At 49.0% G+C, this 27,491-nt stretch overlaps 2 protein-coding genes across 7 annotated transcripts in view; one reads left to right on the top strand and one right to left on the bottom strand.

Moving 5' to 3' along the window:
- Window positions 1-500: 500 nt before the first annotated feature.
- PRKAG3 (protein kinase AMP-activated non-catalytic subunit gamma 3) lies at window positions 501-9,234 on the top strand. 6 transcript variants are annotated; one of them, XR_005985010.1, is made up of 14 exons: window positions 1,060-1,156; window positions 1,543-1,582; window positions 2,079-2,234; window positions 2,582-2,985; window positions 4,142-4,223; window positions 4,695-4,753; window positions 4,859-4,904; window positions 5,241-5,295; window positions 5,476-5,602; window positions 5,726-5,891; window positions 6,962-6,999; window positions 7,168-7,314; window positions 7,667-7,900; window positions 8,452-9,234. XR_005985010.1 is itself a non-coding variant. In XM_041737217.1 (13 exons), the coding sequence occupies exons 1-13, from the start codon at window positions 516-518 to the stop codon at window positions 7,781-7,783; spliced, it is 1,440 nt and encodes a 479-aa protein (XP_041593151.1). In that variant the 5' UTR covers window positions 501-515; the 3' UTR covers window positions 7,784-9,234. The 6 variants fall into 6 exon arrangements, 5 of the variants coding, with proteins under 5 accessions (XP_041593151.1, XP_041593148.1, XP_041593153.1 ...); XM_041737217.1 differs by lacking the exon at window positions 1,060-1,156 and adding an exon at window positions 501-518 and having other exon boundaries at window positions 7,667-9,234; XM_041737214.1 differs by lacking the exon at window positions 1,060-1,156 and adding an exon at window positions 512-529 and having other exon boundaries at window positions 7,667-9,234.
- A 4,355-nt stretch (window positions 9,235-13,589) lies between these two features.
- LOC121480575 (sterol 26-hydroxylase, mitochondrial) overlaps window positions 13,590-27,491 on the bottom strand; it is a 35,812-nt gene continuing 21,910 nt past the window's right edge. The window contains exons 2-9 of the mRNA XM_041737212.1: window positions 19,141-19,331; window positions 15,989-16,188; window positions 15,663-15,860; window positions 15,321-15,493; window positions 14,631-14,797; window positions 14,406-14,487; window positions 14,113-14,325; window positions 13,590-13,964 (exon numbers count right to left, since the gene is read on the bottom strand). Coding sequence (XP_041593146.1) covers window positions 13,845-13,964; window positions 14,113-14,325; window positions 14,406-14,487; window positions 14,631-14,797; window positions 15,321-15,493; window positions 15,663-15,860; window positions 15,989-16,188; window positions 19,141-19,331 — 1,344 coding nt within the window. The 3' untranslated portion in view covers window positions 13,590-13,844. The remainder of the gene's footprint in view (window positions 13,965-14,112; window positions 14,326-14,405; window positions 14,488-14,630; window positions 14,798-15,320; window positions 15,494-15,662; window positions 15,861-15,988; window positions 16,189-19,140; window positions 19,332-27,491) is intronic.

The raw sequence follows: 27,491 nt of genomic DNA, 5'->3' as shown, positions 1-27,491 counted from the left end.
CCATCTGGGACGAGACCGGAGCAGGCCACAGGGATCCTGCAGGAGAGCTGCACCCACCCCCGGTGCTACTCAAGACACACACGGGGAAGGGCCAAGTCCCTGATCTGTTCTCCTCCTCCTCCCTGTAGGCAGTACAGGGGCCTTCCGAGGTGATGAGAAATATGTTCCGTACATTCAGCAAGAAATCCAGTAATTCATTACTGAGTGTCCACTCCAGGGTCAGAGACTGGGATGGGAGAGGCTGGAAGGAGGAGGGGGGGTGCAGAGAGAGGGGAGCTAGAGCAGCTGGGTCAGCATTCCCGATTTGGATACTGACTCAGGCCCCAGGAATGCCAAGGAAGGGGGGTGGGCAGCCAGCAGAGCTGGGCTGGGATCCTGTTGGCATCAGGATATGTAGGAACAGCACGCAGAGAGGATGTTGGGACCGGGGCTCCCACACCCTGGGACCCACCTCCAGATCACTGGTAGAAACAGATGGCTCTCATCCTGGGCCCTCAAGACCACCACACACCTTCATGGTGAGTTCATGGTGAGTCTCCTAGCTCCCCACCTTCCTAGCTCATCCCACCCCAACTTCCAGCAGAGGAAGGGATGGGCTCCTGGGATTTGAATGGGGACATCTGGACACACAGTGGCCGTTTTTCTGGGACCACCCACAAACCCCTCAGCCCCTAGCCTCCCAGCTGGCTCCCACTTGCGCCCTCTGACTCCAGCACCACCTACGACTGAAGTTTGTACAAGGAAGAAAGTTAAGCTCAACTCGCCTCCATTTCCCCTCCTTTGGCACCTGATGAAGATGAGCAGGAGCCCAGGACTCCGAAAGCCCACCTCCCACCGGTGCCCCTACAGTGCTCCAAGCCACCTCCCCCATGGCAAAGCCCTTCAAGCTTGTCCTTGAAGACCCAGGAGGGAGCCCAAGGCCAGGTCTCAAGATTCCAGGCGCGCCCCTTCCCTCCCCACCCTGCCCCAGGCTCTGGGTGGGAGCAGCCGAGCCTGCAGAGCCCTCCCTCCCGCTGCCTGACACCCAATCAGAGAGAAACCGATCCGGGGAGGGCAGGGTGCCAAGGGCCGGGCCCAGAATAGTGCCACCCGGCCAGTGTTGCGCACTTGCTCTCTGTTGGTCCGGGTTGGCCGCATGGAGCACACACTGCGCTGGGTATAGGGGTCCCCGGGGACGGGAGCTGGGGCAGCCGAGGCCAGGGGATTGCGAGCACAGCACACTGTGTGAATGTGTGTGAGTGTGTGTGAGCATGTGCGGCCTGGATCTTCTGTGTGTGTGTGTGTGTGTGTGTGTGTGTGTGTGTGTGAGCATGTGGGTGTCTGTGTGTATGTGTATTCTTCGTGTAAGCAACCTATGTGGTCCTGTGTGTGTCTGGGAATGGTTGGATGTGTGTTTTCCTGAGTGTATAAGTGTTTGTGTAAGGGGGGGTGCTTACGGGGGTGGGTGCATGCACACGCAGGCCTGCTGGGGAGAGGACCTACCTGTGGTTCGGGAAGGTAGGGCACTTCCCCCACCCCTCCAGACCATTCTCCTCCCCACAGAACCCATCCTGGAGCAGCCTGGAGGGACCTGAGCATCAAGGTAAGTGCAGCTGCCTCCTCCTCAGGGCCCAGCCTCTTCTCCCACTTCCTTTGTCCCCCCTCTTTGGGACCCTCATTTCCTCGGCTCTGATAGCCCATCTTTTGTCTCTCTCTCTCTCCTTTTCCTTTTTTTGCTCCTGTGTCTTTTCCTTTTCCCTTCATCACTCTTTTCTATCAGAAGAAGTTGTGGGGGGGCGGTGAGGGGAAGGTGGCGGGGAGGGATGTAGAGTCTGAAGACTCTGACCCTGGTTCTGACTTTATCACTTACTCACTGTGTGAATTGTGGCAAACTGCTTAACATCTCTGATCTCAAGTCTCCCTTTCATAAAATAAGAATGATGATAATGTCTCCCTTATAAGATTGCTAGGAGTGAGAAATATGGAGGAGAAAAACTCTTGGGAAGCTTGCAAATATTAAATGTTATTATTAATGACATTTTCATTGATTTCGTTGTGTTACTCCCTATTAACCAAACAGGCCCCATTCCCCCTTCCAGAGATGAGCTTCCTAGAACAAGGAGAGAGCACTTCATGGCCATCACCAGCCATGACCACTGGCTCAGAAAGAAGCCATGGGAAACAGGGGGCCAAGTCCTCGAGATGGACGAGGCAGGAGGCAGTGAAGGAAGGGGAGCTGCCGGGTCTGGAGGAAGGTGAGGCCAAGGCCACTTCCGGAGAGTTGGGAGCAGGGGCAGTGGGACATCCCAGAGCCTGGGACCCAGGGCTCTGCTCTGATCCCTTCATAGAGATGGACCCAAGCCTCATCTTGTAGCCCCAGTCTGTCCATATGGGAAACGTCAACTGCATGGCAGAGCCAGGGGCCTGGCATGGCCAACTCAGGACAGAGCCACTATCTTGTGTGGTTCTGAGACTCAGCGTTCTCACCTGCAAAATGGGGCCATAGCATCCAGGCTTCCCAAGCCTGCTGTGAGGATGACCCGAGCCAGCAGATGAGAAAGCGCTCTGGAAGATGGACTTATTGTCCTCTCCCCTCCAACAGATCCCCAGGCCAGGCCACCTGCTGAGTGCACCGGGCTGGAGGCCACATTCCCCAAGGCCACACACTTGTCGCAAGCTGCCCCCTTGGCCAGGGAGGGCACCCCACCGACAGAGTGGGACATCTCCCCCCTGAACCATGCAGCCTCAGCCGTAGGCTCCAGTCCAGATGATCTGGAGCTGGATATAGAGTTCCCAGTCACAGCAGACTGGGGGTACGAGCTCGGCCTGGTGGAAGAGAGGCCTACCCTGTGCCCCTCCCCGCGGGCCCTGTTACCCAGGCCGGGCTGGGACGACGAACTGCAGAAGCCGGGGGCCCAAGTCTACATGCACTTCATGCAGGAGCACACCTGCTACGATGCCATGGCAACCAGCTCCAAGCTGGTCATCTTCGACATCACGCTGGAGGTGAGGCCATGGCGCTGCCCCACCTCCATCCTCACGGGGCTGCAGCCACCACTCACACCCTCCAGGACACCCCGCTGGGCACCCTGCAAGTCCCCTTCCAGAACTCCTTCCTAACACCATGGAGACCAGTGCTGGGGAGGGCTTCTCTCCCTGTCATCCTAGCTCTGCCATTTAGTATCTATAGGATCTTGGGTTAGTCACTATACCCCTCTCATCTCTAAAATAAGGATGGGGGTGCGCCTGGCTATTTTAGTTGGAAGGGCATGCAACTCTTGATCTTGGGGTCATGAGTTCGAGTCCCACGTTGGGTGGAGAGATTAGTAAAAATTAAGTACATAATGAAAACATTAAAAAAAAAAAAAGAAAACATTTAAAAAATGGGAACGGAAATGCCTGCTTTTCCCTACAAGCTCTAGAGGACTCCTGGGACCATCCAGGATACATGGGAGCACTTTGCAAACCCCAAGTATGCGGAAGACATTGCAGGGTGGCTTAGGCCAGCCAGCAGGGAGGTCTCAATAACAGAAAATTAGAATGAGCTCTAGTCTCTGCTCTTCCATTAGGCTAAGCTATGGAATGCCTGATTCCGTGCTTAGCATCACACAGAGCAGGGCCCTGTTTCCAGAAGCATAGCCTATGAGCCATCCACAGTACACTATTTGATTCTGGTGGTACATGAACAAATATATTTATTTGAGTAGTTCTGCATTTATTTTAACATGCATTAGGAAGACACAACCAGAACAGGTACAAGCAGTATGGATGGTACCACTTAGGATGAGGCCACACGAGTCAGTGTCAAATTTATTTAGAGAAAAGTATTTCAAAGTGTTCTGTAAACAAGCACACCTCTAGAACTGAGGTTAGCAAAAGCTCTACTGTGCCTGACTGTACACCTACGACTTCCGAGTGGAAACGCTGCCCACAGGTGGCTGCCGGTGAAGGGGTCACCGCAGTGCCTCTGGCCACCAGCAGCATCACCTCTAAGCCAGGGTGCCTGACCAGGATGGTGTCTAGGGTCGGCCGTGGCCTGGGAAAGGCAGTTAAGCTCACGTAAAGGAGATCCTGGGAGAAGGCCCCGCGGAAGGGCCCTGGTGGGGACAGGGTACCCCCGGGGGGCAGTGGGAGACTCACCCCTCACCTCTCTGGCCCTCAGATCAAGAAGGCCTTCTTTGCGCTCGTGGCCAACGGCATCCGGGCGGCACCCCTGTGGGACAGCAAGAAGCAGAGCTTCGTGGGTGAGCCGGGGCTGGGAGGCAGAGGTGGTCGGGAAGGGAAAGAGGAGAGCTTTCGAGGGGATTCTGGGGCCCAGCTGTGACCCACCGAGGGCTCGCACAGACCCTCGGGCTGAGCCGCGCTGGGGCCTGGCCCCGGGACCGTGTGACCCCGTGGCGCCGGGTGGGAGACAGTGGGTGTGACCAGCTGACCCCTCCAGCTCTGCTCCCCCGGGTCCTGTGTCCTAGGTGCTAGATAGGAAGAGAGGGAGCGAGAGAAAGAAATTAGGAGACCGGAAGGTGGGCGGGGAGGGATTGCAGGGGAAGCGTAAAAGGGGTGACCCCATTTCTCAGGCATGGGAGGGGCTGCCCTGCTCCCCTCTTTCCACGGTTCCCACAGCTGTCTCAGTCCTGGCCTCTGGCAGAGCGGGAAGGGGGTCTGACCCTTCAACCTGCCTCTCACCACAAGCCCCCCTCCTTCCCCATCCCCCGCAGGGATGCTGACCATCACGGATTTCATTTTGGTGCTGCACCGCTATTACAGGTCCCCGCTGGTGAGGAGTCGGCTGGGGGTCCCGGGGGCTCCTATCTGGGCAAGGGCGGAGGGCAGCTCAGGGAGCCTGGTGCCCAAGGGGCCCATATCTGCCTTCGGTGTCTAGGTTCAGATCTATGAGATTGAACAGCATACGATTGAGACCTGGAGAGGTGAGCTGGTGGAGGGACCTGGAAGGGGCTGAGGGTGTGTGGGTGAGCCTGGGGCCGAGGACCTGGGACCTGAAGGGGCTGAGCGTGTGTGGGTGAGCCTGGGGCCCCAGGACCTGGGACCTGAAGGGGCTGAGGGTGTGTGGGTGAGCCTGGGGCCCGAGGATCAGGGACCTGGCAGAGGCTGAGGTGTGTGGGTGAGCCTCAGGCCTGGGGGCCTGGCAGGGGTGGAGATTACCTGGAGGGAGAGGGGGAAGGGCGAGAGGGAGCCCAGGGGCCTGAGGGAGGAAGACAGGCCCGGCGGCCGCCTCCCTGAGCCGGACCCTGGTTTGCCTACAGAGATCTACCTTCAAGGCTGCTTCAAGCCTCTGGTCTCCATTTCTCCCAATAGCAGGTAAGTGTCCCCAGCCACCCAGCGGCGCCTCCCTCCCGAGCAACCCCTTCCACACCTCCCAGGTCTGAACTCAGGGGCTCATCCTACAGGGCTCAGGCAGCCTGGACGCCCTGTCCTCCTTTTGCAGGGGCTGGGGTGGGGGGTGTAGCTCCACTAGGCCCACTGCTCCCGCCTCTGCAGCCTGTTTGAAGCTGTCTACGCCCTCATCAAGAACCGGATCCACCGTCTGCCGGTCCTGGACCCGGTCTCAGGCGCTGTGCTCCACATCCTCACACACAAGCGGCTGCTCAAGTTCCTGCACATCTTCGTGAGCCTGGGCGCAGCCTCGGGGTGCCCTGAGGGGCTGAGAAGTCCTTGGCCCAATGGATTGGGAGGGAGCGGCTGGGAGCCCTGGGCCCCCCTGATCCCCACCTGTCCCTAACCCACCCAGGGCACCCTGCTGCCCCAGCCCTCCTTCCTCTCTCGCACCATCCAAGATCTGGGCATCGGGACATTCCGGGACTTGGCCGTGGTGCTGGACACAGCGCCCATCCTGACGGCGCTGGACATCTTTGTGGACCGACGCGTGTCTGCGCTGCCCGTGGTTAATGAAACTGGTACCTGTGCCAGGCGTGGGGCTGGCTGGGGTGCGGTGGTGGCAGGCAGGGGTCTGTGGGCATCAGTTCAGGACCCAGGGTGGAGTGGGGGCTGCTTTGGGTCTCGGATCCCCTTTTCTTGTTCTGAATAGGGGTTAGAGGGACTACATTTCTTTGGTTGAATCATGGCTATAAACCATTTCAAAGTTAAAACTGCTGTCATCAAGCTAGATATCAAAACATGTTTTATTTTTTATTATGAAAAATTTCAAACGTATGAAAATGATAGGAAAAAATGTAGTGAAATCCACATATCCATTACCTGGATTGACTACTGTTAACATATTTCCATAACCAGTTTTTCTCCCCTTTTTTTTGCTGACATAATTTAAATTACAGAGATCATGTTATTTACCCCTTACCCCTTCAGTCTATGTCTCTTAAAATCAGTATATTTCCTGTATCACCTAACGAAATTCTGAATAATTTATTAATATTATCTAAGATCCGATCCTCATTCTTATTTGCTCACCTTCCCCAAGAGTATCTTTTTCACAGTTGATTTGTACAAACCAGGATCCAATTAAGGTCCATGCTTTGCATTTGCTTCTTTTGTCTGAAGTCTCTTTTAATCTAGAACAGTTCCCCCTTCACTTAATTTTCATGACATTATAATGGGTTGGTTGCCCTATGGAACGTCCCACCTCCAGATTAGTCTCTGCTTTCACAGGTGGCCTCAGCATTGTTCCTCTATTCCCAAGTCTCCCATAAACTGGTAATTAGATCTAAAGGCTTGGTCAGGTTCAGGCTGTCCATTTGAGGCGAGGATATTTCAGAGGTGACACTCTGTACTCACATTGCATCACATCAAGAGACATGTCAGGCCGTCGTCTCCTTGTGTGTGACTCTGTGTGATCTGTGGGTTCAGGTGGTGGCAACCTGGTGCCTCATTTTAAAGCCGGTAGCCCGGGGAGGGATGGGGGGATGCCCAGTAGATCATTCTGAAAGCCCGCCCCATCTTGCACAGCATCGTGGCTCTGATGTGAACCTCTTCCCTTTCTCTCTCACCACCCCCACCCCTACCCCCGCAGGACAGGTCGTGGGCCTCTATTCTCGCTTTGATGTGATTGTAAGTGTCTGCGGGAGTGGGGAACTGCTGGGAGGCTGTGGGTGTAAGAATCGGTGGAGGGGCTTCTGTGGACCAGAAGGACCTTTAGGGATGTGTAGTGGGCAGTGTCTGTGGGTCTGGAGCTTGGCTAAGGGGGTGACTAATAAGGCCCTTCCCTCCCTGCCCCAGCACCTGGCTGCCCAGCAAACCTACAACCACCTAGACATTAGTGTGGGAGAAGCACTGAAGCAGAGGACACTGTGCCTGGAGGGAGTCCTCTCCTGCCAGCCTCACGAGAGCCTGGGGGAAGTCATCGACCGGATTGCCCGGGAACAGGTACCTCCTGCCTCCTCGTGCGCACCCCCAATACATATGGCCCCGACCTCATGAGCAGCTGCAGCTGTCCCTATACACCCGGCACCTGCCCTCTCCTCCCATTTCATGGCCATTTCCAGCTCTCGGTGTCCACCCTGGTCTGCAGCTGCTCCTGCCCCTGGGACCCTTGTGCTAAGGGCCACAGATCAGCTGATCACCCAGAGTGGCCAGAGCCACCCCTAACTGGTCTCTAGGGGACACTCTCTTGCTCCCCTGTTATGTTCTGTTGTTGCCCCTGATTCTTGGTGCCAACCTTGCTGGCTGCCATAGCTGCAGAGCTCTGACCCCTCACGGACCCTCTGCGGACCCACAGGTACACCGGCTGGTGCTAGTGGATGAGACTCAGCATCTCCTGGGTGTGGTGTCACTCTCCGACATCCTTCAGGCCCTGGTGCTCAGCCCTGCTGGCATCGACGCCCTTGGTGCCTGAGAATATCTGAGTCCTCCCTCCCAGGCCACGTCTCACACGCCGAAGCCAATGATGGGAACCAGGGGACTGGGCCTTCATCCTCCCCCACCCCCATTTGCTGGTTTGGCTCTGGTTCAGGTAGGCTCTGCCCGGGGCCATCGGCCTCAGCACCAGTCCATAGATCTTTCTGGGCTCGCGGATCTCAGACCAGGGCACCCCGAGGACAGAAGTGGCCCAGTTTATTGCTGAACAGCCCGATGTAAACCACAAGTGTCAGGACTCACCGCTTTGTCCCAGTGTCAGCTGAAGTCGTGGGGGTCTTCCTAAGAGGGCCTGGGGTGAAGGCAAGGGCAGTGATGTGCTTTCAGGTGCTCTGGGGAGACTGACCTGCCCTCTCACAATCATTACCCTCCTGCTCGGAATTCCACTGGAAGGAAGCAAGTTACTAAACCTTTGTTGAATGGAATGTCCATGCTCAGTAAGAACTTCAGCCCAAAGGAGGGAGCTTCTCTCTTAATGACTCGTCTCAGTAAAGTTGACATGATCTCAGACTCTTTGCCGGTAGCATGCTTGCTAGGGGCTCGCGCAGGTTCCACCTGCTTGGCACTGGATGGCGGGACAAGGGTCCTCGATTGGAAGGGCAACCTCCCCCCCATGTAGTCACTGTCTTCCCTTCTCTTTTCCCACAGGCTTCTCCAGCCCTCCCTAATTGCCCCTGCCCTGCCTATACTCCCAGGAGCCCTCAGGAATGCCCAGTGCACCATGGGATGATGAAACTAACGGCTGAGTCAAGCCTGGAGGTCTCTGAACCAGAGGCACTGGGACTATTACCCCAGGGCCAGCTGCTCCATGCCCACCCACGCCAAACCTTCCCTCCACCTGGGGTGTGGTTGGCCCCAGGGGGGCAGCAAGCCCTCAGCTGCTGGGGTTGGTCCTCAGCTTCTGGACTACCTGGGAGTCCCAGCTGTTCCTTTGCAACCACCGAGATGGTTCCCCACAACCGTGCCACTGCCCTCCTCCTCCTCCCAGCATTGTCATTTCAGGGCTGCTGGCGGTCGCCACGGAGCAGTAGATTTGTGTAGAGCCTGTCGAGTGGGGTCCTCCCTCCTGTTCTCATCCTGAGCACCAGCCAACCAGGTTCTCAGTTTCCCCGGTGACCGCTGGGTTTGGATCACTGAGGGTGAACCGAGGAGAAAACAAAAACAAAAAGAACAACCCATGACCTTAAATTGTAGAAATGTCACTCAGAAAATGCTAGCCATTTGGCCCGAACTTGTGGCAAGCCCCCTGTGCTTTCTGAATTCAAAGACACGAGGGAAAATCTGTGATCGACAAACACTACAACTGGCATTTCTTTCGTGCATAGAGTGTTCATTCGCTGAAATTTCTTTTTTCACCTTTTATTTTATAACAAAACCCTAAAGAAGACATGAATTAATTACATAGTAAATACAGCTCAGTCCACAAACTCTAATATGCAAGAAAATAACTTTATTTTTCTAACACTGAATGGAATTTGTATTATGAACCCCATTTTCGCCAGATGGTAGAAATTAATTGCAGTCAATTTGGGGTGCATCCCTCACCTTTTCCTGGGGTTAAATTCGATGAGGGGGGAGAGCATTAAATAGTGTAAGACTGTATTCCTCAGTCATCAACATCCATGCATGCCAGCACCTGCTAAAACCTTCCCATTCCTATCTGGTTGTCACCGGGTTGGTCACTGTTGGGCCTGGCACCTGCTAGGTGCTCCCTCACTCCCTACCACGGAGCCTCCTTGAGCCTGCCTGCTCCTGGGGCATGAGGACATTCTAGCTCCTAGACCTGGACCCGTCTGCACTTCAGAAAGCTCTGCGGGGCACTCGCAAGCCCATCTGCTCAGACGGACAGCAGGTGGTCTGCTGTACTCTGCATTTTGCTGGGTTTTTTTTCAGGCTCTATCCTGGAAACATGGGGCTCAGGGCTCTTCCACCCTAGTCATCTCCAAAGTTTCCTGGGATATTTGTCACATCCCCTCGTCCCTTCAGACACAGCTCCCATCTCAGGGACCCTAGAAATGTCCACAGTTTCTTAGCTTCCCCAGCCCCCATCAATCTATGGCATCTTTAGCAGTGGGGCCTTTTGTCTAACCCAGCATGCATCTTCCAAACCCACTCTATGTGTCTTGCGTTCTTGTCACCTATCTTGAGGGGCCAGGCTTTTGAAATTCCAAACCCAAGACCAGGTTTTTGCTATATCATCCCTCCCCTGTGGCAATGGACACTGCAGCTCTGCTGTCCAGTGGGAAGAGGATCGGTTAATATTTCTAAAATATGATCCCACCTCATTTAGCTCACAGAGCAACAGAGTGGAGACACTTGTACTTGATGAGTCAGGCAGCAAAGAAAGGCCTTTCTCATAGACACCCAGCCTCTGTTTCTGACTTTGCCATAACCCTTGGGTTGGTGCTGGCTCTGCTCTGGGTCTGGGAAGACCCCGGGCCTTGGGCTCAAGTGGGAGGATGGGATGGGGGTGCTTCTCTGGGCCCATCGCAAGTGACAGTGTCCTTGGGGAGCCTGGGGCAGTCTGTCTCAGGCTGCAGCCAACTATGGAGAAAGTGTAGCAGGTCAGTCTTTGAGGTGATGCCCCACATTGCTCTGTATGAGCAGACCTTCTGATGTCACAGTGTAGGCATGAGGTGGAAAGGACAGCCCGAGGAGGTCACTCTTCCCCCCACCCCCGTTCTGCTCCCCTTGAGAGTAGATAGTTCTCCAATCTCCTGGGCCCACCATGCTGAGAACCCAGCAGTTCCCCCATGGGCCTTTCTGTGAGGGACCATGCCAGCCCCCTGCCTCAGATACCCTGCTCAGATCACAGCCCAGCCTTCAGTTCCCGACAGTCCACCAGCATCAAGGCTGCAAGAACAGAGGCAAAGGGTTGCCATGGGGACTACTCCTGCCCTGACTCTGAATAAAAATGTGAAACCCATCTTGCTGGTCCCTCTGTTCATACCTGTGAACCTGGCGCTGGCCAAATTTTCCAGCCATTGTTGGCCAAACCCCTGACTCCTGCCCAGACCTCCGAGGTCTCTACAAGGGGGCCTCCAGGCTGGACTCCCATCCACTTCTCAGCCAACCTCATCTCTTCTCTCACACCATCTCAACAGCTGTCAATCCGGGCTGTGCAACAGGATCCCCTGGGGAGCTTTATCAGATGGACCTTCCAGGGCCCATTCCTATTGATGCTAATATCCTGACTTGGGGGTGGGACTTGGGCAAATGCATTTATTTTCTGTAGACACTGGAGACTTATTGTGCGTAACACGTGATGAACACGATGCGCATGATGGCTCGCTGGCTGAGCAATAAAGATGCTTCATTTGCATAATTGGGAAAATCATTTGTCACATAATGGCATCTATATTATTTGTCATGACTACGATCTACAGGAAGAGCTGGCTAAGAGCAGGGACACAATATAGAAGAGACACGATCTGCTGGCATTCTCGCTAGTCTTCCAAACAGCCACAAATACAGAAGAATTCAGTACAATGTCACGTGCGTCCATCCCATGATGACAGTTGTCAGAATTTTTATTTGACATGCATCTTAAAACTGGGATCCTAAGTAATGAGTTGGAGCTGAACTAATAGCAAGCTAAGCTACATCCAGAGCTAAAACATCTACAGGACATGAGCGTTGTAGACAGCCGCAAAACATGGAGTACTCCATCTATTTTTATTGCTGGGAGTGCTGCATAAATGCTAAGAAGACAAGCTGATTTCTTAAAGTCTTACCCCAAAATCTGGATCATAATTTGGCCAACAAGTGCAAATTAGCTGCAATGAGAGTAATGAGGTACATACATCCTTTTCAGTCAAAGGGTACCTGCTGTGCTGAGTTAATGTCTACATCTGCAATTATGCAGAGTCAGGTCAGGGTGGACAATGAAGGAGCCTCACTTTGACATAGCTTCCCTGTGACTCCTGTGGGCAGTCCAGGGTCCCTGAGGCCGCAGACCCCTGCTGGTCTAAAGGAGCAGCCCACTGGGAAGGCAGATGTAGCCCTGGTTGACTTTGTGACAGAAATCTGGCGCCCTCTGAGCCCGCCCCATTCTCTGCAGGTATAAGGAGCTCTCACAGGTGAAGCCCCGCACTGATGGGGTGGAGAGCTATGCCCTTGTCATCAGGAATTCCTCCCATGTCTCTCCAGATTTCTGTACTCTGTATGGAAAGCTTTGCATCCTCCCCTCTTCTTCCTTCCCCTGCCTCCTATTCCAGCCTTTTCTCAACCCACAAACGTTGATCTGTGGCCTCCTAGGTGTTAGACACAGCGTTGGGCACTGGGATCCAAGCTGAAAGGAGCTTGATTTGTGCCCCTCCAGGGGGTGCTCAACTGGTTGGGGATGCAGTTGGGTCTCTGACAAAGGTGAACCAGCTGAGCACTCAGTTCTGTAAGGTTGTGGGGTGGGGGGAGGCAGAGGAGAGCACACAGGAAGTGCTTGTGCTCCCTGACAGCTCAGGGGAGGCTTTTCAAAGGCAGTGACCTTTGAGCTGAGCCCTAAGGAAGAGCAAGTTCTCTGGGACAGGACGACAGGACGACATCACAGTTGGTGGAGATGTTCCAAGGAGAGGGGACATTGAGAACAAAGCATTGAGGCCGGAAAGAGCATAATGTGCTCAGGACAGTACAAGGAATTGGGGTTCGGCTGTGGAAAGGGTGCCTGGGCAGGGAGTGGGGATGGAGGGCAGGGTGCCAGAGTCTTCCAAGCCATAGTAGGGACTTAGGACTTTGCTTCGGGGATGAGGGGAGCCACCGGAGAATTTTTATTATTTATGTATTCATTCATTCATGAGAGAGACAGAGAGAGGTGCAGAGACACAGACAGAGGGAGAAATGGGCTCCCTGTGGGGACCCCGACTCGGGACTCGATCCCAGGACCCTGGGATTACACCATGAGCTGAAGACAGAGGCTCAACCAGTGAGCCACCCAGGGGTCCCTCCACCAAAGGATTTTAATAAGGGCAATGACATGATTTATTTTATTTTATTTTTTAGTTTTCTATGACCCAGCAGAAATGTACCAGAGTCCCAGTGGGGCTGGGACTCAGTGAGGCTGGGACTGACCGCCTTCTCAGACCTGTGGTACCCTCGGTCTCCCTGCCAGCCCGTTTTCCTTCTGTTGCCTTCCTCTACTAAAGAGGCTAGAAAGCTAAAAACGGGAGTCCCCAAACTGTTGCAGCTCGACTTCCAGGTGGCCCTGGGTTCCACCTCTGGGAGGTGTGCAGAAGGTGGTCACAGGGCAGAGGCCACGCTTCTGCTGCTCCCACTGTCGCCGTTGGTGGGGGACAGTCGTGGGCCAGGATGGGGGCAGGGAGGATACTTTTTTTTTTCCTACTGGCAGCACTGACCCCACCCAGGAGACACAGAGGCTCCCTCGGGCCAGCAGCTGTCGTGATACTTCCCAGCACTCATGCTCCTGAGGGTGCCAATCAGGTGCCAATCTAGGCTGATCAGTGCCCCCCGGACCCAGTCCTGTAGATCCAGCTGGGAGCCCCTCCATCCATTTTTGCAGCACTTCACTGCCTCTGTCAGAGCACTTCCTGTCCCCAGATGGGTGTCCCTCTAGGTGTCCAGAGGGTGGTTCTGCAGGTCCTGCTCGGCCGGCTTCAGCCAGCATGGGGTGGTGAGGCCTCGGCCTCTGTGTGGTGCAGGAAAGCACAGGCCTTCTCACTTTCCGTGGAGGGAGAGGGTTCCGCCTCCCACAAGATCCCTAAGAGGGGAGAGGCTGTTCCCCAAACACAGCAAGGGCTTCGGATGCTGGGTCATCACAAAGAATGACACAGGTCTCCAATTATCCACAAGAGTCCCTTTATTCTGTATTTTTTTCCAAGGATAGCAATGTGGCACAGGGTTGGCCTCCTATCTGAGACAGAGACATTGGAAATGATCAAAGTGGCAAAAGCTCAGGGTCCTATAGAAAGTGCTCTGGGTTTCTTCCATCTCCGGGGTCCCGCAGCCACCTTCTCCCCCTTCCTGTCTGAGACAGGAATGACTGCGCCAGGGAGAGAGAAGGGGGCGGCTCCCAGGAGGCCGGGCCCAGCTCAGCACTGTCTCGGCTGGAAATGCAGGCTCACCTTCTTATTGGGAACCAGGACGATGCGGGCCAAGCTCTTCACCTCCCCTGTCTCGGGGGCCAGGACCACCTGGTACTGCTGGATCAGCTGGGGGGCAAACACACGTACTTAGAACCTGTGATCCCTACCCACTGCCCTCCCTCCCAGGCTCCCTCCCTGCCCGCCCTCCTGCTCCTCCCCACACTCTGCACCTGCCCTCCTGGCCCCTCACAGCGCCTCCCCCCGCCCCACTCACCCTTGACAGCAGCAGCTGCATCTCCAGCTCTGCAATCCTGCGGCCCAGGCAGGCCCGGACCCCGTAGCCAAAGGGCACAGAGCCAAATGCATGATGGACCCCAGGGGCAGCAAGCTGGCTCTTCCTGAGCCAGCGGTAAGGCTGGAAGCTCTCTGGCTCAGGGAAGATGTCCGGGTCACGGGACACCACATAGTGACAGAATACAAACTGGGTCTGTAGAGCAAGAACGGGCGGCACATGAGTTTAGGGCTACAGGGCGCCCCTGGGAACCCCAGCTCTTCAGCCCCACTCACGTTCTTGGGGAAGAGGAAGCCATTGACTTCAATCTCCTTTTCCGTGATGACCCGGGAGTTTATGGGGACCACAGGGTAGAGGCTGCAGGGAAAAGAAAGTGCAGGTTTGCCTCTGGTCCCCCAGGTCCTTCCTCCCATCCCACCCCTGGCCCTAGCTCCAGCCCACCGGCCTCTACTTCCGACTCTTGTCCCTGAGAACCCTGACCCCTGGGAACCACAACCTACCGCAGGGTCTCCTTAAGAACAGCTTTGAGCAGGGGCATGTGGGCAAAGTCCTTCTGCTGGGGCACCTGCCCGGGGGGCACCACACCCACCACTTCCTTATGCAAAGCAGCCTGGATCTCTGGGTTCTTGGAAAGATGGTACAGGGCCCATGTCATTGTGTTGGATGTCTGGGAGGCAGAGGGAGAGATGAAGTGAGGAGAGATTTCTAGGAAAAGGGCTGGTTAGGTAGTGGGAGGGTGAGCGAATGTGGCAGAGATAGACACGGGGGTGCGTGGGGACTCCACAGCCGGATGAGGACCCACGGGATGGAGAATCGTGCTCTGACAACAAGGACTGGAACGGAGGGAGACCACACGCGACAAAAGGAAAACAGAGTCCAACTAAGAAGGTGCTTGAGGTCAAGCTCTCCCCTTAAATTACACCTTAGAAAGATGCGAGGTGAACCTTCTGGCTGTCCGAGAGAGGCTCTGGGGGGCGATGGTATCCCTCTCACAAAAGGACCACTCCCTGCCCGCCTCTGCCGGGCTCAATGACCCCTCCCCTGTTTTCCTTCTAGCTCTACATCTACCATACAGAAAGAGAAGCAGGTACCTGGAGGGACGAAGGTCAAGCTCAGGTGAGGGTAATGGGGAATTGGTTCAGGATAGGAGCTGGGAGCCCCTGGTCTCCTCGCTGGCCCCCCTCACGCACCGTGTCTACACCAGCCAGGAGCAGCTCAGGCAGGCTGCCCATGGCCTCACGAGTACTGAGCTGTCCTCTGGTCAGCAAGAAGTGCAGGTAGCCAGATATCTCGACTTCATCTGGCCCCTTTGTCTGAAGCTGGGTCTCTATCTCCTTGAGTTTCTGATCAATCAGCTTCTTGCCTACAGGGACAGTGGAGAACAAAGGAGGACAAGGTCAAAAGTCACGATCGCCAAAATCAGGAGGCACTGTGACAGCTGGTAGCATGAGGCAGAAGGTCCTGATGGACCGACCTCGGAACCCCTCCCCGTCCCCCCGCCCCACCGCCACTTCCTTCCCTGGCTTCCTCACCAAAAGAGAAGATGGTGTTCCAGCCATCCAGGTAGCGCTTCCAGAAAGGCAGTAGGGGCCGGGTCCACTTGGGGAGGAAGGTGACATAGACTGAGTTCTGGAACATGAGCCCGACAGATCTGACGAAGGCCACCGTGTCCTGGGGGATGGGGCGCTCCAGGCAGCCAATACGTTTCTCAAACAGGATGTAGCAAATAGCTGGGAGTGCACAGGTGCCGTCACAGGAGGCAGTGTCACGACGCCCAGAATCCAGGGGGCTGGAGGGGTGGGGGGCACAGCCTGCCTCTGACCCAGGCCCACCCCAGCCCCTCTCCCAACAAGGGTACCTTCCAAGGCAAAGTAGTAGAATTGGTGAGCCATGTCGGACACTTGGTTCCCCGAGGGGCTCTCTGCCAACAGCTGGCGCAGGTGGGCCATGAAGTCGTCGACCACCTCATTCAAAGCATCAGTGTAGAGCGCAGCCTCACTCGGCTTCAGCATCCGCTGGTTCAGAGCGTGGCGCAGCTGGTACCAGTGGTGTCCTTCGCTGTGGAGAGTGGAGGAACCGCGCTCTTGTGAGTGGCTGATGGCAGTTGCATTAGATGGTACCTTCCCCCTGCCCCAAGACCCCAAGAGAGCCTAGGAAAATGTCAGACCCCTAGCTTTAGAATTACAGAATCATTGAACTTCAAAGAACAGAATCTTCAAATCACAAAACTTCAGACTCCCGCTGCAGCATCGTGGAAGTGAGTCAAGGTGGGCATTCGGAGCCAGGCTACCCAAGGTCAAAACGCAGGTCTGACAATCACTGGGTGACCTTAGGCAGGTGAAGTGTCTTAACTCCTCTGTGCCTCAGTATTCCCTTTGGTAAAATGGGAATAATAAGCCTGCTGATCTTAGTAGGGTTGTTTGAACAATCCCGGTGCTCAGATCAGAGCCTGGCATGTGGTGAACGCTTAAGGAATGTTGACTATGACTATCTTAGGATGGTACAACCCCAGTATCTTCCTTATGTGAAATGAGGAGGAACTGAAATGGTTTCAGTCCTTCTGTGTGGAGGATGAGGAGTAAAGGAGGAGCAAATTAGGGTTCCTGGGAAGCTGAAATTCTGGACCTTCATGCTCTGCTTTGGCTCAGTGAGCCAAGGGGACGGGGAGACCCACCAGGCTGATGCCCTAGGCCCTCTTGCTACAGTCATCCAGTAAGGGGGTGGGTCCCCATCCTGGTTAGACAGAGATGTTCTGAGGGTGGGAACGTGCTTCCCACAGCGGGGCTTCATGTCCCCACCCACAGCTGTCCCCCAAATCTGTTACCTTTCCTAAGCAAGCTACGCATGGATCAATTTTTTTAAAAGCCAGTCGCAGAGTAATAAGCACAACAGGGCCCAATTTTAGGAAGAAGAAAGGAAACCTTATAGGCCCATATGTATATTCTCATGTTTCCACATAAAGTAGGGAAGAGCACCCACCAAACTGTCAGGAGTACTTAGAAGAATGGGATGGGAGTGGGTGGTAGGGAGACAATATTGTATGATTGGACTTTTTACAATAAGTATTGCTTTTGAATTTTAAAAACCGATAAGGTATTTTAAAAAGAAAGATATTTAAAAGGCTTATAGCAAGAATCAGGATTTTCTTCAAATGTTAGAAAAGTATTTACTTAAATGAACCTCAAACCCCAGGAGTTTTCTTTATTATGTTGGCAAAAGTTGCAAAAAGGTCAACTAAAAGTGCTGCTGAAAAAGAAATGAAAACCAGAATAGACTCATTTATTGGAACTTGAGATTGTGCATGCTTCTCCAGGAGTAAAAAATTCTCCCAATAGTAGCAATCAGATTTGCAGAACTTGAATGAGACCATTTATGTGTTTGTTAAAATATTTCCTGGGAAAACAATGCTTCATAAAATGAGATTAAAAAATATATATATATGTTAAGACAAAACTTATCATTGGTTAGCAAAATAGCTTTAAAATACGTATATATGGTATAATATAATTAGGAAACTAGCTGTAAAGTAGGAAACTACAAATAGATAAATAGGAGTGTACACAATATTCAGCTCCAATTCTAAAATTTGAGCCATCAGCTCAAGTGGTAGCCTGACCTGGCAAAAACCTAAGACCCAAATCCAGCCCTCAGGGCCAGACATCACATTAAAGAGGTCTGGAAGGACAGATACTCGATTTTCTTCTCCTAACTTTGAATAAAGGCCTCACTCATTGTTGCAGTTCTGAAACTGTCCACCTGTGAAGGAACCATAAAAAAGAAAAAAACATGCAATGGGAGAATGAACATTTAGGCATCAAAGATAGACGAAATGCACCTTCCAACCCGTCTGCTTCCTTTTCAAAAGTATTAAGGCATTGAGCTCTTAAATTCCAGAATCAGAGATCGATTCCACCACTCACGAGTGGCAAGTGATGCAAAAACCTCTCTAGGTTTCAGTTTCTTCATCTACAAATGGGGATAATCACAGTATCTACCTCATGGGCTTGTTGTGAGAATTAAATGAAAAAATAAATATAAAGAGACTGGCCTGATACTTGGCATATTATAAACACACACTTGGCTATTATCATTGGTGCTGCTATTACAACCATCACCAGGATCAGCTTCAATCCCTTAAGAAATGATGAAAGCATGAGATGTCAAGCAACTAAAGAAAACAAAAGTCCTTCATTATTTTTGAAGTTCTGTTAACATACTACAGCAAAATGAAACCTGTAATAGGTTGAAAGAGGTGATGGCGATTAAAGAGTGCACCTACCCTGCTGAACACTGAGTAATGTATAGAATTGTCCAATCACTATAGTATACATCTGAAACTAATATAACACTATGTTAACTGTACTGGAATGAAAACAAAAAACAATTTTAAAAAAACCCTATAATATACCCAGTTACAACCTATAGCACTGGGATGGTTCATCACCAACGATTCTCAATGATTTACCTCAGTTGGCCTATGTGCACATAACACATTCAGCCCATCCTCAAATACATCACTGCCAAAATTATTTTGGGTTTAACTTCAAGGCTGCAACCTACATCTGCCCCTGTGTATGAAGAGTATCTATGAAAGTTATATCCCATAACAAACCTATAATAAATAATTTGGGAAATATTTTTTAAATTAAAGTCAGCCTTCCTAACTAATGTGGTGACAATGTTTTCTCAACTATAAACAAGTATGTCCTATTATGATTCAAGGTGGCATATTTTCAACCATAATGTAGAATAATGGATCTGGAAAGGCACTAGAGATAGCTTGGAGATATCCTACCCCAAACTTCCCATTTTACAGTTATTCCTTTGTTCAAAGTCATAGTCTATTAATGGAAAAATAATGAATGGTCCCAATCACTGCTTTCTAGACTATCAGGATCAGAGGATGCAGCGAGAACCCTCTCTGCTCATTATCCACAGGCTTCCCAATGCCACTGTCCTTGGGCCTGGCCCTCTGAGGCCTTGTACCAGTCCCTTCAGGCCCCAGCTCACGTGGTGAAGGGCCCATAAGCCAGGCCCTGCTGGTCCCGATGCTCCTTCCATAGTTCCATGTCGTTCCGTACTGGGTACTTGCCCTCTTGCCGCATCACTTGCTCCAGGAGGGGGGCACTGGCCAGGTTCACATGGGTCTGGGGCCCTGCGTGGGTTACCCACATTGGACCATACTTGGCCTTGTTCAGCACCTGTGGGGTTCAACCAAAGCTGAATAACCATGGCCTATCCAGGCAGGTATTTACTAGAGAGGACATGGGAACGGGGAGTATCCATTAGTCACATCAAAGCAAATGGGCTGGGCAAAAGTGAATTGTATAGGAGGTGGGCACTTTGGATGGCCTGTGAGAACACTGCAAAAAATGGGTACGCAGGAGTTAGAATACTGAGACAATGAGTGTCTGGCAAAACTGGGGAAGTTGCCCTTGGAGAAAAGAAATTTTAGAAAAATGGGATATGTGGCAAACTGGGGTATGTTTTGAGGTATAGATACTTGGGGTCCAAGGTTTTAAAGAAATTAAACCTTTACTGAGGTTTAGTAGAGTGCCCACTGTTCCTTCATAGAAGCATTTAAATCTAACGCAGCTTACTGTCAGTGAGATAAAGATAAATATCTCATGTAATCAATAACAGAAAAAGAAACACAATAGAAACTCCAGGAAAAACAAGAAGCTGAATGACAGAAAGTCAGGATTCAAATATGAAGTACACTAATGTGGTATGAATTCTTTTTATCTTTAAAAAATACTTTATGAGCGGCCCAGGTGGCTCAGCGGTTTAGTGCCGCCTTCAGCCCAGGGCCTGATCCTGGAGACCCGGGATCGAGTCCCATGTCAGGCTCCCTGCATGGAGCCTGCTTCTCCCTCTGCTCGTGTCTCTGCCTCTCTCTCTCTTTCTCTGTGTGTTTGTCTCTCATAAATGAATAAATAAAATCTTTAAAAATATTTTATGTATTTATTTGAGAGACAGTACATGCACAAGTGGGAGGGACAGAGGAAGAGAGAGAAAATCTCAAGCAGACTCTATGCTGAACACAGAGCCCAAGGAGGGGCTAGATCCCAGGACCTGGAGATCATGACCTGAGACAAAACCAAGAGTTACAGATTTAACGAACTGCACCACCTAGGTGCCCTGGAATGAAATTTTTTAATGAAAAATTTATTAGCTGTGTTAAGTAACGTAACTCTCAAGTATTTTTTTTAAAGATTTTATTTATTCATGAGAGACACACACACAGAGAGGCAGAGACACAGGCAGAGGGAGAAGCAGGCTCCATGCAGGGAGCCCAACGTGGGACTTGATCCCGGGACTCCAGAATCACACCCTGGGCTGAAGGCGGTGCTAAACTGCTGAGCCACCCGGGCTGCCCAACTCTCAAATATTTTATCTTAGAATTTCTAAATCACTTGACAATTGATACCCGCAGCACCTATGAAATTGACGTCAGTATAATGTTCTTATAGTTGTTGAAAATGAGGGGGAGAATAAATATATCTTGAGTTTGGGGGTAAAACTTAAGGAGAACCCACAAATACTGAGACTAAATTTACTGGCTAAGTTACACCTACAAATTTAAAGAATATGAAATAAAGTGGCTTCCCAGGTACTTCATCTTTCCTAAACTATTACTGAAAAGATTTTAAGATGATCAGAATCTGCTCCAGTACAGAAATTAGACCAAAGGGTTTCTGTAAAAGACATGTTAAAATTATAGAGAAGAGATCTTTCAATCAAATTATAGAAGGAAGCTTCATCCAACTCCTGGTCCAGAAAAACAGCAATCTTACTGGGTTTTACTAACTAAATTCTCCTAGGACCAATGTGACCTGATTGCCTTCAATATATTACCCAGTTGCCCAGAATCCACCTTGAACTAATGGCTGATTTTGTCAGTTCCCAGGAAAACAGCCTTGACTGACGCCCAACATCTTTTTAGCTTTGTTTCCCACTCCTACCTCCCAGTAATGCCTGCCAGTGCAGTATGGTTTTTTGTTTTGTTTTGTTTTTGTAGTATGGTTTTGAACAGACGGTTATTGTAAACTACCGTGATTCTTGGAGAGAAATAGGTATAGTCATACATTGCTGGTGGGAGCCTAAAAATGGCACAAACCTACATGGAGGACATTTACTAATATTTATAAAAATTACAAATCCATTTATAAACAAAGTATGGGATGTCTGCATAATGGAACACTATGTTACCTTAAAAGAGGATGAAGCAGCTTCTTGTGTAGTTATATGGAAAGATGGGTTGTAATGTGGAAAGATAAATAGATAACCAAGGTAGATTGTTCAACGGAAAAATGTGATATCTTCTAAGAAAGGGGGACCAAATAAAAATATACAGCATTGGGGATCCCTGGGTGGCGCAGCGGTTTGGCGCCTGCCTTTGGCCCAGGGCGCGATCCTGGAGACCCGGGATCGAGTCCCACGTCAGGCTCCCGGTGCATGGAGCCTGCTTGTTCCTCTTCCTGTGTCTCTGCCTCTCTCTCTCTCTCTCTCTGTGACTATCATAAATAAATAAATAAATCTTTAAAAAAAAGAATATACAGCATTTACTTTTGCTTTTATAAAGAAACACTGTATTGATGCATCAGAAACTAATTAAAATGACTACTTATGGGTGGGTGGAGGAGACAGCAGTGAGAGGCAAGACTGCATGATGTATGCCTTGTCATATTATTTTGAGTTTTGAACTATGAGAATGAATTCAAAAATGTTTTTAATCTAAAAGGAAAAAAGAAAGTGTCTGGTGAAACATCGAGTCACCTGCCATTATCAGGTAATTCCAGAAAGCAAGAAAGGCTTGTAAAACCTCTCCTTAGACCTATAAGTGGGCCCTAGCTTTATTCACTTTGTTTATCTCTCCTAAAGTTTCCATTTTGTAAAAGTACTTATATGGGGGCACATGGGTGGCCCAGTTGGTTAAGTGTCCAACTCTTGTTTTGGGCTCAAGTCATGATCTTAGGGTTGTGGAGTCGAGCCTCACCTTGGACTCTACAATGACATGGAGTCTGCTTGGGATTCTCTCCCTCTCCCGCCGCACACTTCCTCTCTCCATCTCATTAAAAAAAAAAATGAAAGTACTTACATGCCTGTTTTTCTGTACTGAATTCCTTAGGAGAATTATCCTAAATATAAGTTTTAATTTGTGTTTCCAGTTGGCTTATTTAAGATATTAATGACATAATAATAGTTAATATCTCCATGGAGCTTAGCATAAACTGGACACTGTTCTAAGCACTTTGCTTATTTTAGAAATTCAGTCCTCACTACAGCTGTATGAGGGGGGTATAACCTTACGACAATTTTATAGACGAGGAAACTTAGGCCCAAGGAAGATGGCCAGGGTCACTTTACTGGGAAGTAGAAGAGTCAGAATTCAAACTCAGACCACCTAAATGGAGGTCATGCTCTCAACCACTTACTCTGTTGATCCCTGAGAAAACTATGTCCTACTAAACAGAAATAAACTTAGGCCCTTGAAAAATATGTACTATTTAAAACCAACATAACTATGCAATAAATCAGGGTTCCTCAATGCCCTGTTGACATTTGGGGCTGGATGATTATTGGTTGTGGTGGACTGTCCTGTGCATTGTAGGATGTTTAGCAGTATTCTTGGCCTTTACTCACTAGTATCTCCCTGCACTCCAGGTTGTGACAATCCAAAATGTCCCTGGGGGAGGGGGGAGGCAATATTGTGGAGGTTGAGAACCTCTACAATAACTCCAACCTTTTTGTTGTTGGTCGTGGTGGTGATTTATCTGTTGCTGTTTTGTTTTGTAACCCTAACCTTTTAATACGACTCTAATTATTTAATTTTAGAAGACTTTTCTCAAGAAACAGTTTTGAACATTTTGAACAGTCTTCTCATTTTGAAGGAATATTTATCTAAAGTTTGGGGATTTTTCCCTTGTGTTAAGTTCAAATACAATTACATGCCACAGTTATATAAAAATGCAAATAGTAGTTATCTCTGAGTCATGGTTCATAGATAGGTTACTTCCTCCTTTACACTGTGATTTGTTTTTCAGATTTTCTACCATGATCTTGTAATCAGGAAAAAAAAGAAGTTATAAGACTAGGGAAATAACCATTTACTTGGGGACCAGGTTCTTCTCTGGAATCCAAAGCCTTTGGCACCTCTTCCTGGCTGTCAGTTTGCAGGTTTCTGAGATGTTTTTCCCTTTGCATAGGCCATGCTTTATTCCTCTTCCTTCATATTCCTCTTCTCAGTTTACTTAGTGGAACTTAACTAGGATCTATTTATGTAAGAACTTATTTTAGAAAGACACCAGAATACTTGCTGAAAGAGTGTGCTGTGTCTGTGAACCTACCATTAGGCTGTAACCTGAGCCAGTTAGAGAGCCCAAGGTTCTCAGATAGATCCTGTCCAAGTGCCACTTTGCAGAACACAGTCCCCTAGGGATCATCTTCCAGGATGAATGGGAGGGGTAGCTTCCACCAAGTGAGATTCTGAAGGGGGAGAAGGATGAATTCACTCAACATTCATTTATTGAGCTTGTATTCTGTTCCTCCTATACTGATCTTGGGCTGGAAATACAACTGTGAGCACAGTAGGAATGCCTACCCTTAGAGAGTTTACATCTTAGTGCATGAGCACCCAGTTGAGATTGACTACATATGCTTATAAATTGCTCCCTAATTATGTCTTGTATCTTCCACTAGATTGAAAATCTTTGAGGGCAGGGACTATGTCATACTTCTTTGTTGCCTCCCATATTGCTTGACATATCACAAGGCACATTTTCGACACTTAATATTTAGCAGTTGTTAATGAGTCAGGTGGAGAAAAAAAGTTGCAGACAATGCAGTTTGCAGACAGAAACAAAGACAGACAGAAAGAAAGTGAGGAAGGAGATTCACAGGAAATTGATACACAGTGGCTCCAAAGGAGTGGGCATTTGTTGTAAAAGCCTGGAAGAATAATCCAAAAAGGAAATTAAGAAAATAATTCCATTTAGAATTGTATCTGTTCTGGACTGAATATTTGTATTTTGGAGAATTCATATGGTGAAGCCCTAGCCCCGCCCCCCCCCCATGTGGCTGAATTTAGAGATGGGGCCTCTAAGAAAGTAAGATTAAATGGATAATTAAGATTAAATAAGAGTGAGTCCCTGATCCAATAGGATTAGTGTCCTCATAAGAAGAGACATCAGAGAATGTTCTTTCTCTCTGACTGCATGTAGACACCAAGAAAGGGCATGTGAGGACACAGGGAAGAGGTGGCTGTCTACAAGCCAGAAAGAAAGCTGTCACCAGAAACCAACCATGCTGGCCCTAATCTCAGACTTCCAGCCTCCAGAACTGTGAGAAAATAAATTTATATTATTCAAGACACCCATATTTTGGTATCTTATTATTATCTGTCATATTTTGTGATAGCAGCCAGAGAAGACTAATACATAGCATTCAAAAGAATAAAATACTTAGAAATAAATTTAGCCAAAGAGGTAACACTTGTATACTGAAAGCTACAAAACATTGCTGAAAGAAATTAAAGCACTAGAAAAATGGAAAGATATCCCATGTTCATGGATAGGGAGACTTAATGTTGTTAAAATGGAGTACTCCTCAAAGTCTACAGATGCAATCCAATCTTCACCAAAATGCCAATCACCTTTTCTGTAGAAATAGAAAAATCAACCCTAAAATTTATATGGAATTACGAAAGGCCCTGACTAGCCAAAATTTATATATATATATATATATATATAAATTATATTCTATATTTTATATATATATATAAAAGTTGGAGGTTTTACACTTCCTAATTTTAAAACCTATTACAAGGCTACAATAATCAAAACAGTGTGGCAGTAGCATAAGGATACACAGACCAATGGACAAGAACTGACAGTTCACCCTCTATGGTGAATTGATTTTTATAAAGAGTGCCAAGACCATTCAGTGGGGAGAAAGAACAGTCTCATCAACAAACGATGCTGGAACAACTAGAGAACCAAGTGCAAAAGAATGAAGTTGGACTACTACCTCACTTCCTATACAAAAATTAACTCAAAATGGGCCAATAACCTAAATAAAAGAGCTAAAACTATAAAACCCTTACAACAAAACACAGAGGTGAGTGTTCATGACCTTGGATTTGACAATGGATTCTTAGATTTGACGCTAAAAGCATGAGCAATAAAAGAAAAAAAAAAGATAAATAGGACTTCATAAAGATTTAAAATATTTGCACATCAAAAGATATTATCAAGAATGTGAAAAGATGGGCAGCTCGGGTGGCTCAGCGGTTTAGCGTCACCTTCAGCCCAAGGCCTGATCCTGGAGATGCAGGATCAAGTCCCTGCGTCGGGCCCCCTGCATGGAGCCTGCTTCTCCCTCTGCCTGTGTGTCTGCCTCTCTCTCTCTTTCTCTGTGTGTTTGTCTCTCATGAATGAATAAATAAAATCTTAAAAAAAAAGAATGTGAAAATATAATCAATAGAATGGGGGAAAAAATTGCAAATCATATATGTGATGAGAATTTAATAACTAGACTATACAAAGAAGTAAAAAAAAACAAAAATAAGAAGACAGTTCAACTTGAAAATGGTCATTTCTTCAAAGAAGGCATAAGAAATGGCCAATAATCACATGAAAAGACATTCAACACCATTGGTCATTAAGGAAATACAAATCAACATCACAATAAGACACCATTTCACACCCATTAGGATGGCTTTAACCAAAAAAAAAAAAAAAAAAGAAAATAACAAGTTTTTGGTGAGCATGTGGAGAAATCGAAACCCTTGTACATTGCCGATGGAATTGTAAAAATGGTACAGATGCTATGGAAAATGACTTGGCAGGTCCCAAAAATTTAAATACTGAATTACCATATGATCCAGCAATTCCATGGCTAAGTATATGCCCAAGAGAAATGAAAACATATGCCACACAGACTTGGACACAAATGTTTATAGCAGCATTATTCATAATAGTCAAAAGGTGGAAACAACCCAAATGTCATCAACTGATGAATGGATAAGCAAATGGTGGTTTACACATAAAATGGAATATTATTCAGCCATAAAAAGGAACAAAGTATGTACATGCTACAACTTGGATGAACCTTAAAAACATGTGCTAAGTGAAAAAAGACACAAAAGGTCATATCCCGTATGATTCTTTTTTTTTTTTTTTTTAAATAGGCTCCATGCCAGCATGGAGCCCAACACTGGGCTTGAACTCATGACCCTTAGATGAAGACCGGAGCTGAGATGAAGAGTCAGATAAGCCACTTGGGTGCCCCTGTATGATCCTTTTTCTGTGATTTAACTACATAGGCAAATCCATAGACATAGAAAGCAGATTAATGATTATCAAGGGGCAATAGGAGAGAGGAATGAGGAGAGATTAATTGGTGACAGGCTGTTTTTCTAGGGCATTGAAAAAGTTTTGAGATTAGAGAGAGGCAATGTGTTTCATAATACTGAGAATATACTAAATGCCACTGAATTGTACACTTTGAAATGATGAATTGTATTGTGTGATTTTCCCCTAAAACAAAACAAACAAGCAAAAAAGCCTAGAAGTTTGTGGTATTTAAAACATCCAGGGGCGCTGGGTGGCTCAGATGGTAAAGCAATGGACTCTTGGTTCCGGCTCAGGTCATGATCTATCGGTGGTGAGATAAAGCCCCATGTTGGGCTCCATGCTGAGCATGAGAGCCTGCTTGGGATTCTTCTCTCTTTCTTCTCCCTCTGCCCCTGCACCCCTCCAGCGTGCATGCTCAGTCTCTCTCTCTCTCAACAAACAAGCAAACAAACCAAACAAACAAAAACCTCCAGAGGGGCGCCTGGGTGGCTCAGTTGGTTGAGCGTCTGACTCTTGATCTCAGCCCAGGTCTTGATCTCAAGGTCATGAATTCAGGCTGCTGGAATCTGCGCTGGGGGTAGAGCCTACTTTAAAAAAAAAAGCCTCCAGAGCCTCCACAAGAACCTGCTGTGAACAAAAAATAGCCCCTCAGAAAAGAACAGAAAGAAGCTAAGAAATGCTCACTCGAGTTGGTTCTTCTTTGGCTCCATGATTCCATGATTTTCTCTCTTATACGTAAAGGAGGAAAGAGAACTGGGCCAACCTTTCCTTTTTGCTATTAGCTCCTAACCCAAGACTAAGCATCAAGCTTTGAGGGGTATTTGTTGGTCTGTTTATTTGTTCTGGGAAGAACACAGTGGCAGTGTCTGAGAATGCCCTCTGTTGTTCAAAACTACTGTGTTTACAACTGTCCTAGAGGACAACTTGGCAGGCGATACATATCAAAGCCCTGAACAAAATCTTTTATTTTTATTTTTATTTTTTTAAAAATTTTTTTATTTATTT

The sequence above is a fragment of the Vulpes lagopus genome, chromosome 22 (genome assembly GCF_018345385.1).
Source record: "Vulpes lagopus strain Blue_001 chromosome 22, ASM1834538v1, whole genome shotgun sequence".
Classification (NCBI taxonomy): domain Eukaryota; kingdom Metazoa; phylum Chordata; class Mammalia; order Carnivora; family Canidae; genus Vulpes; species Vulpes lagopus.
Note: the sequence above shows the minus strand (reverse complement) of the source record. Positions and strands in the feature narration are given on the sequence as shown.

What these genes read in the sequence shown, in the direction of transcription:
- PRKAG3 (XM_041737213.1), top strand. Translation starts at nt 1,136, where the DNA reads ATGGAGCACACACTGCGCTGG. An exon ending in CAAGAAGCAGAGCTTCGTGG is followed by an intron (nt 4,224 to 4,694) that starts GTGAGCCGGGGC and finishes CATCCCCCGCAG; the next exon opens with GGATGCTGACCATCACGGAT. An exon ending in GCTATTACAGGTCCCCGCTG is followed by an intron (nt 4,754 to 4,858) that starts GTGAGGAGTCGG and finishes TTCGGTGTCTAG; the next exon opens with GTTCAGATCTATGAGATTGA.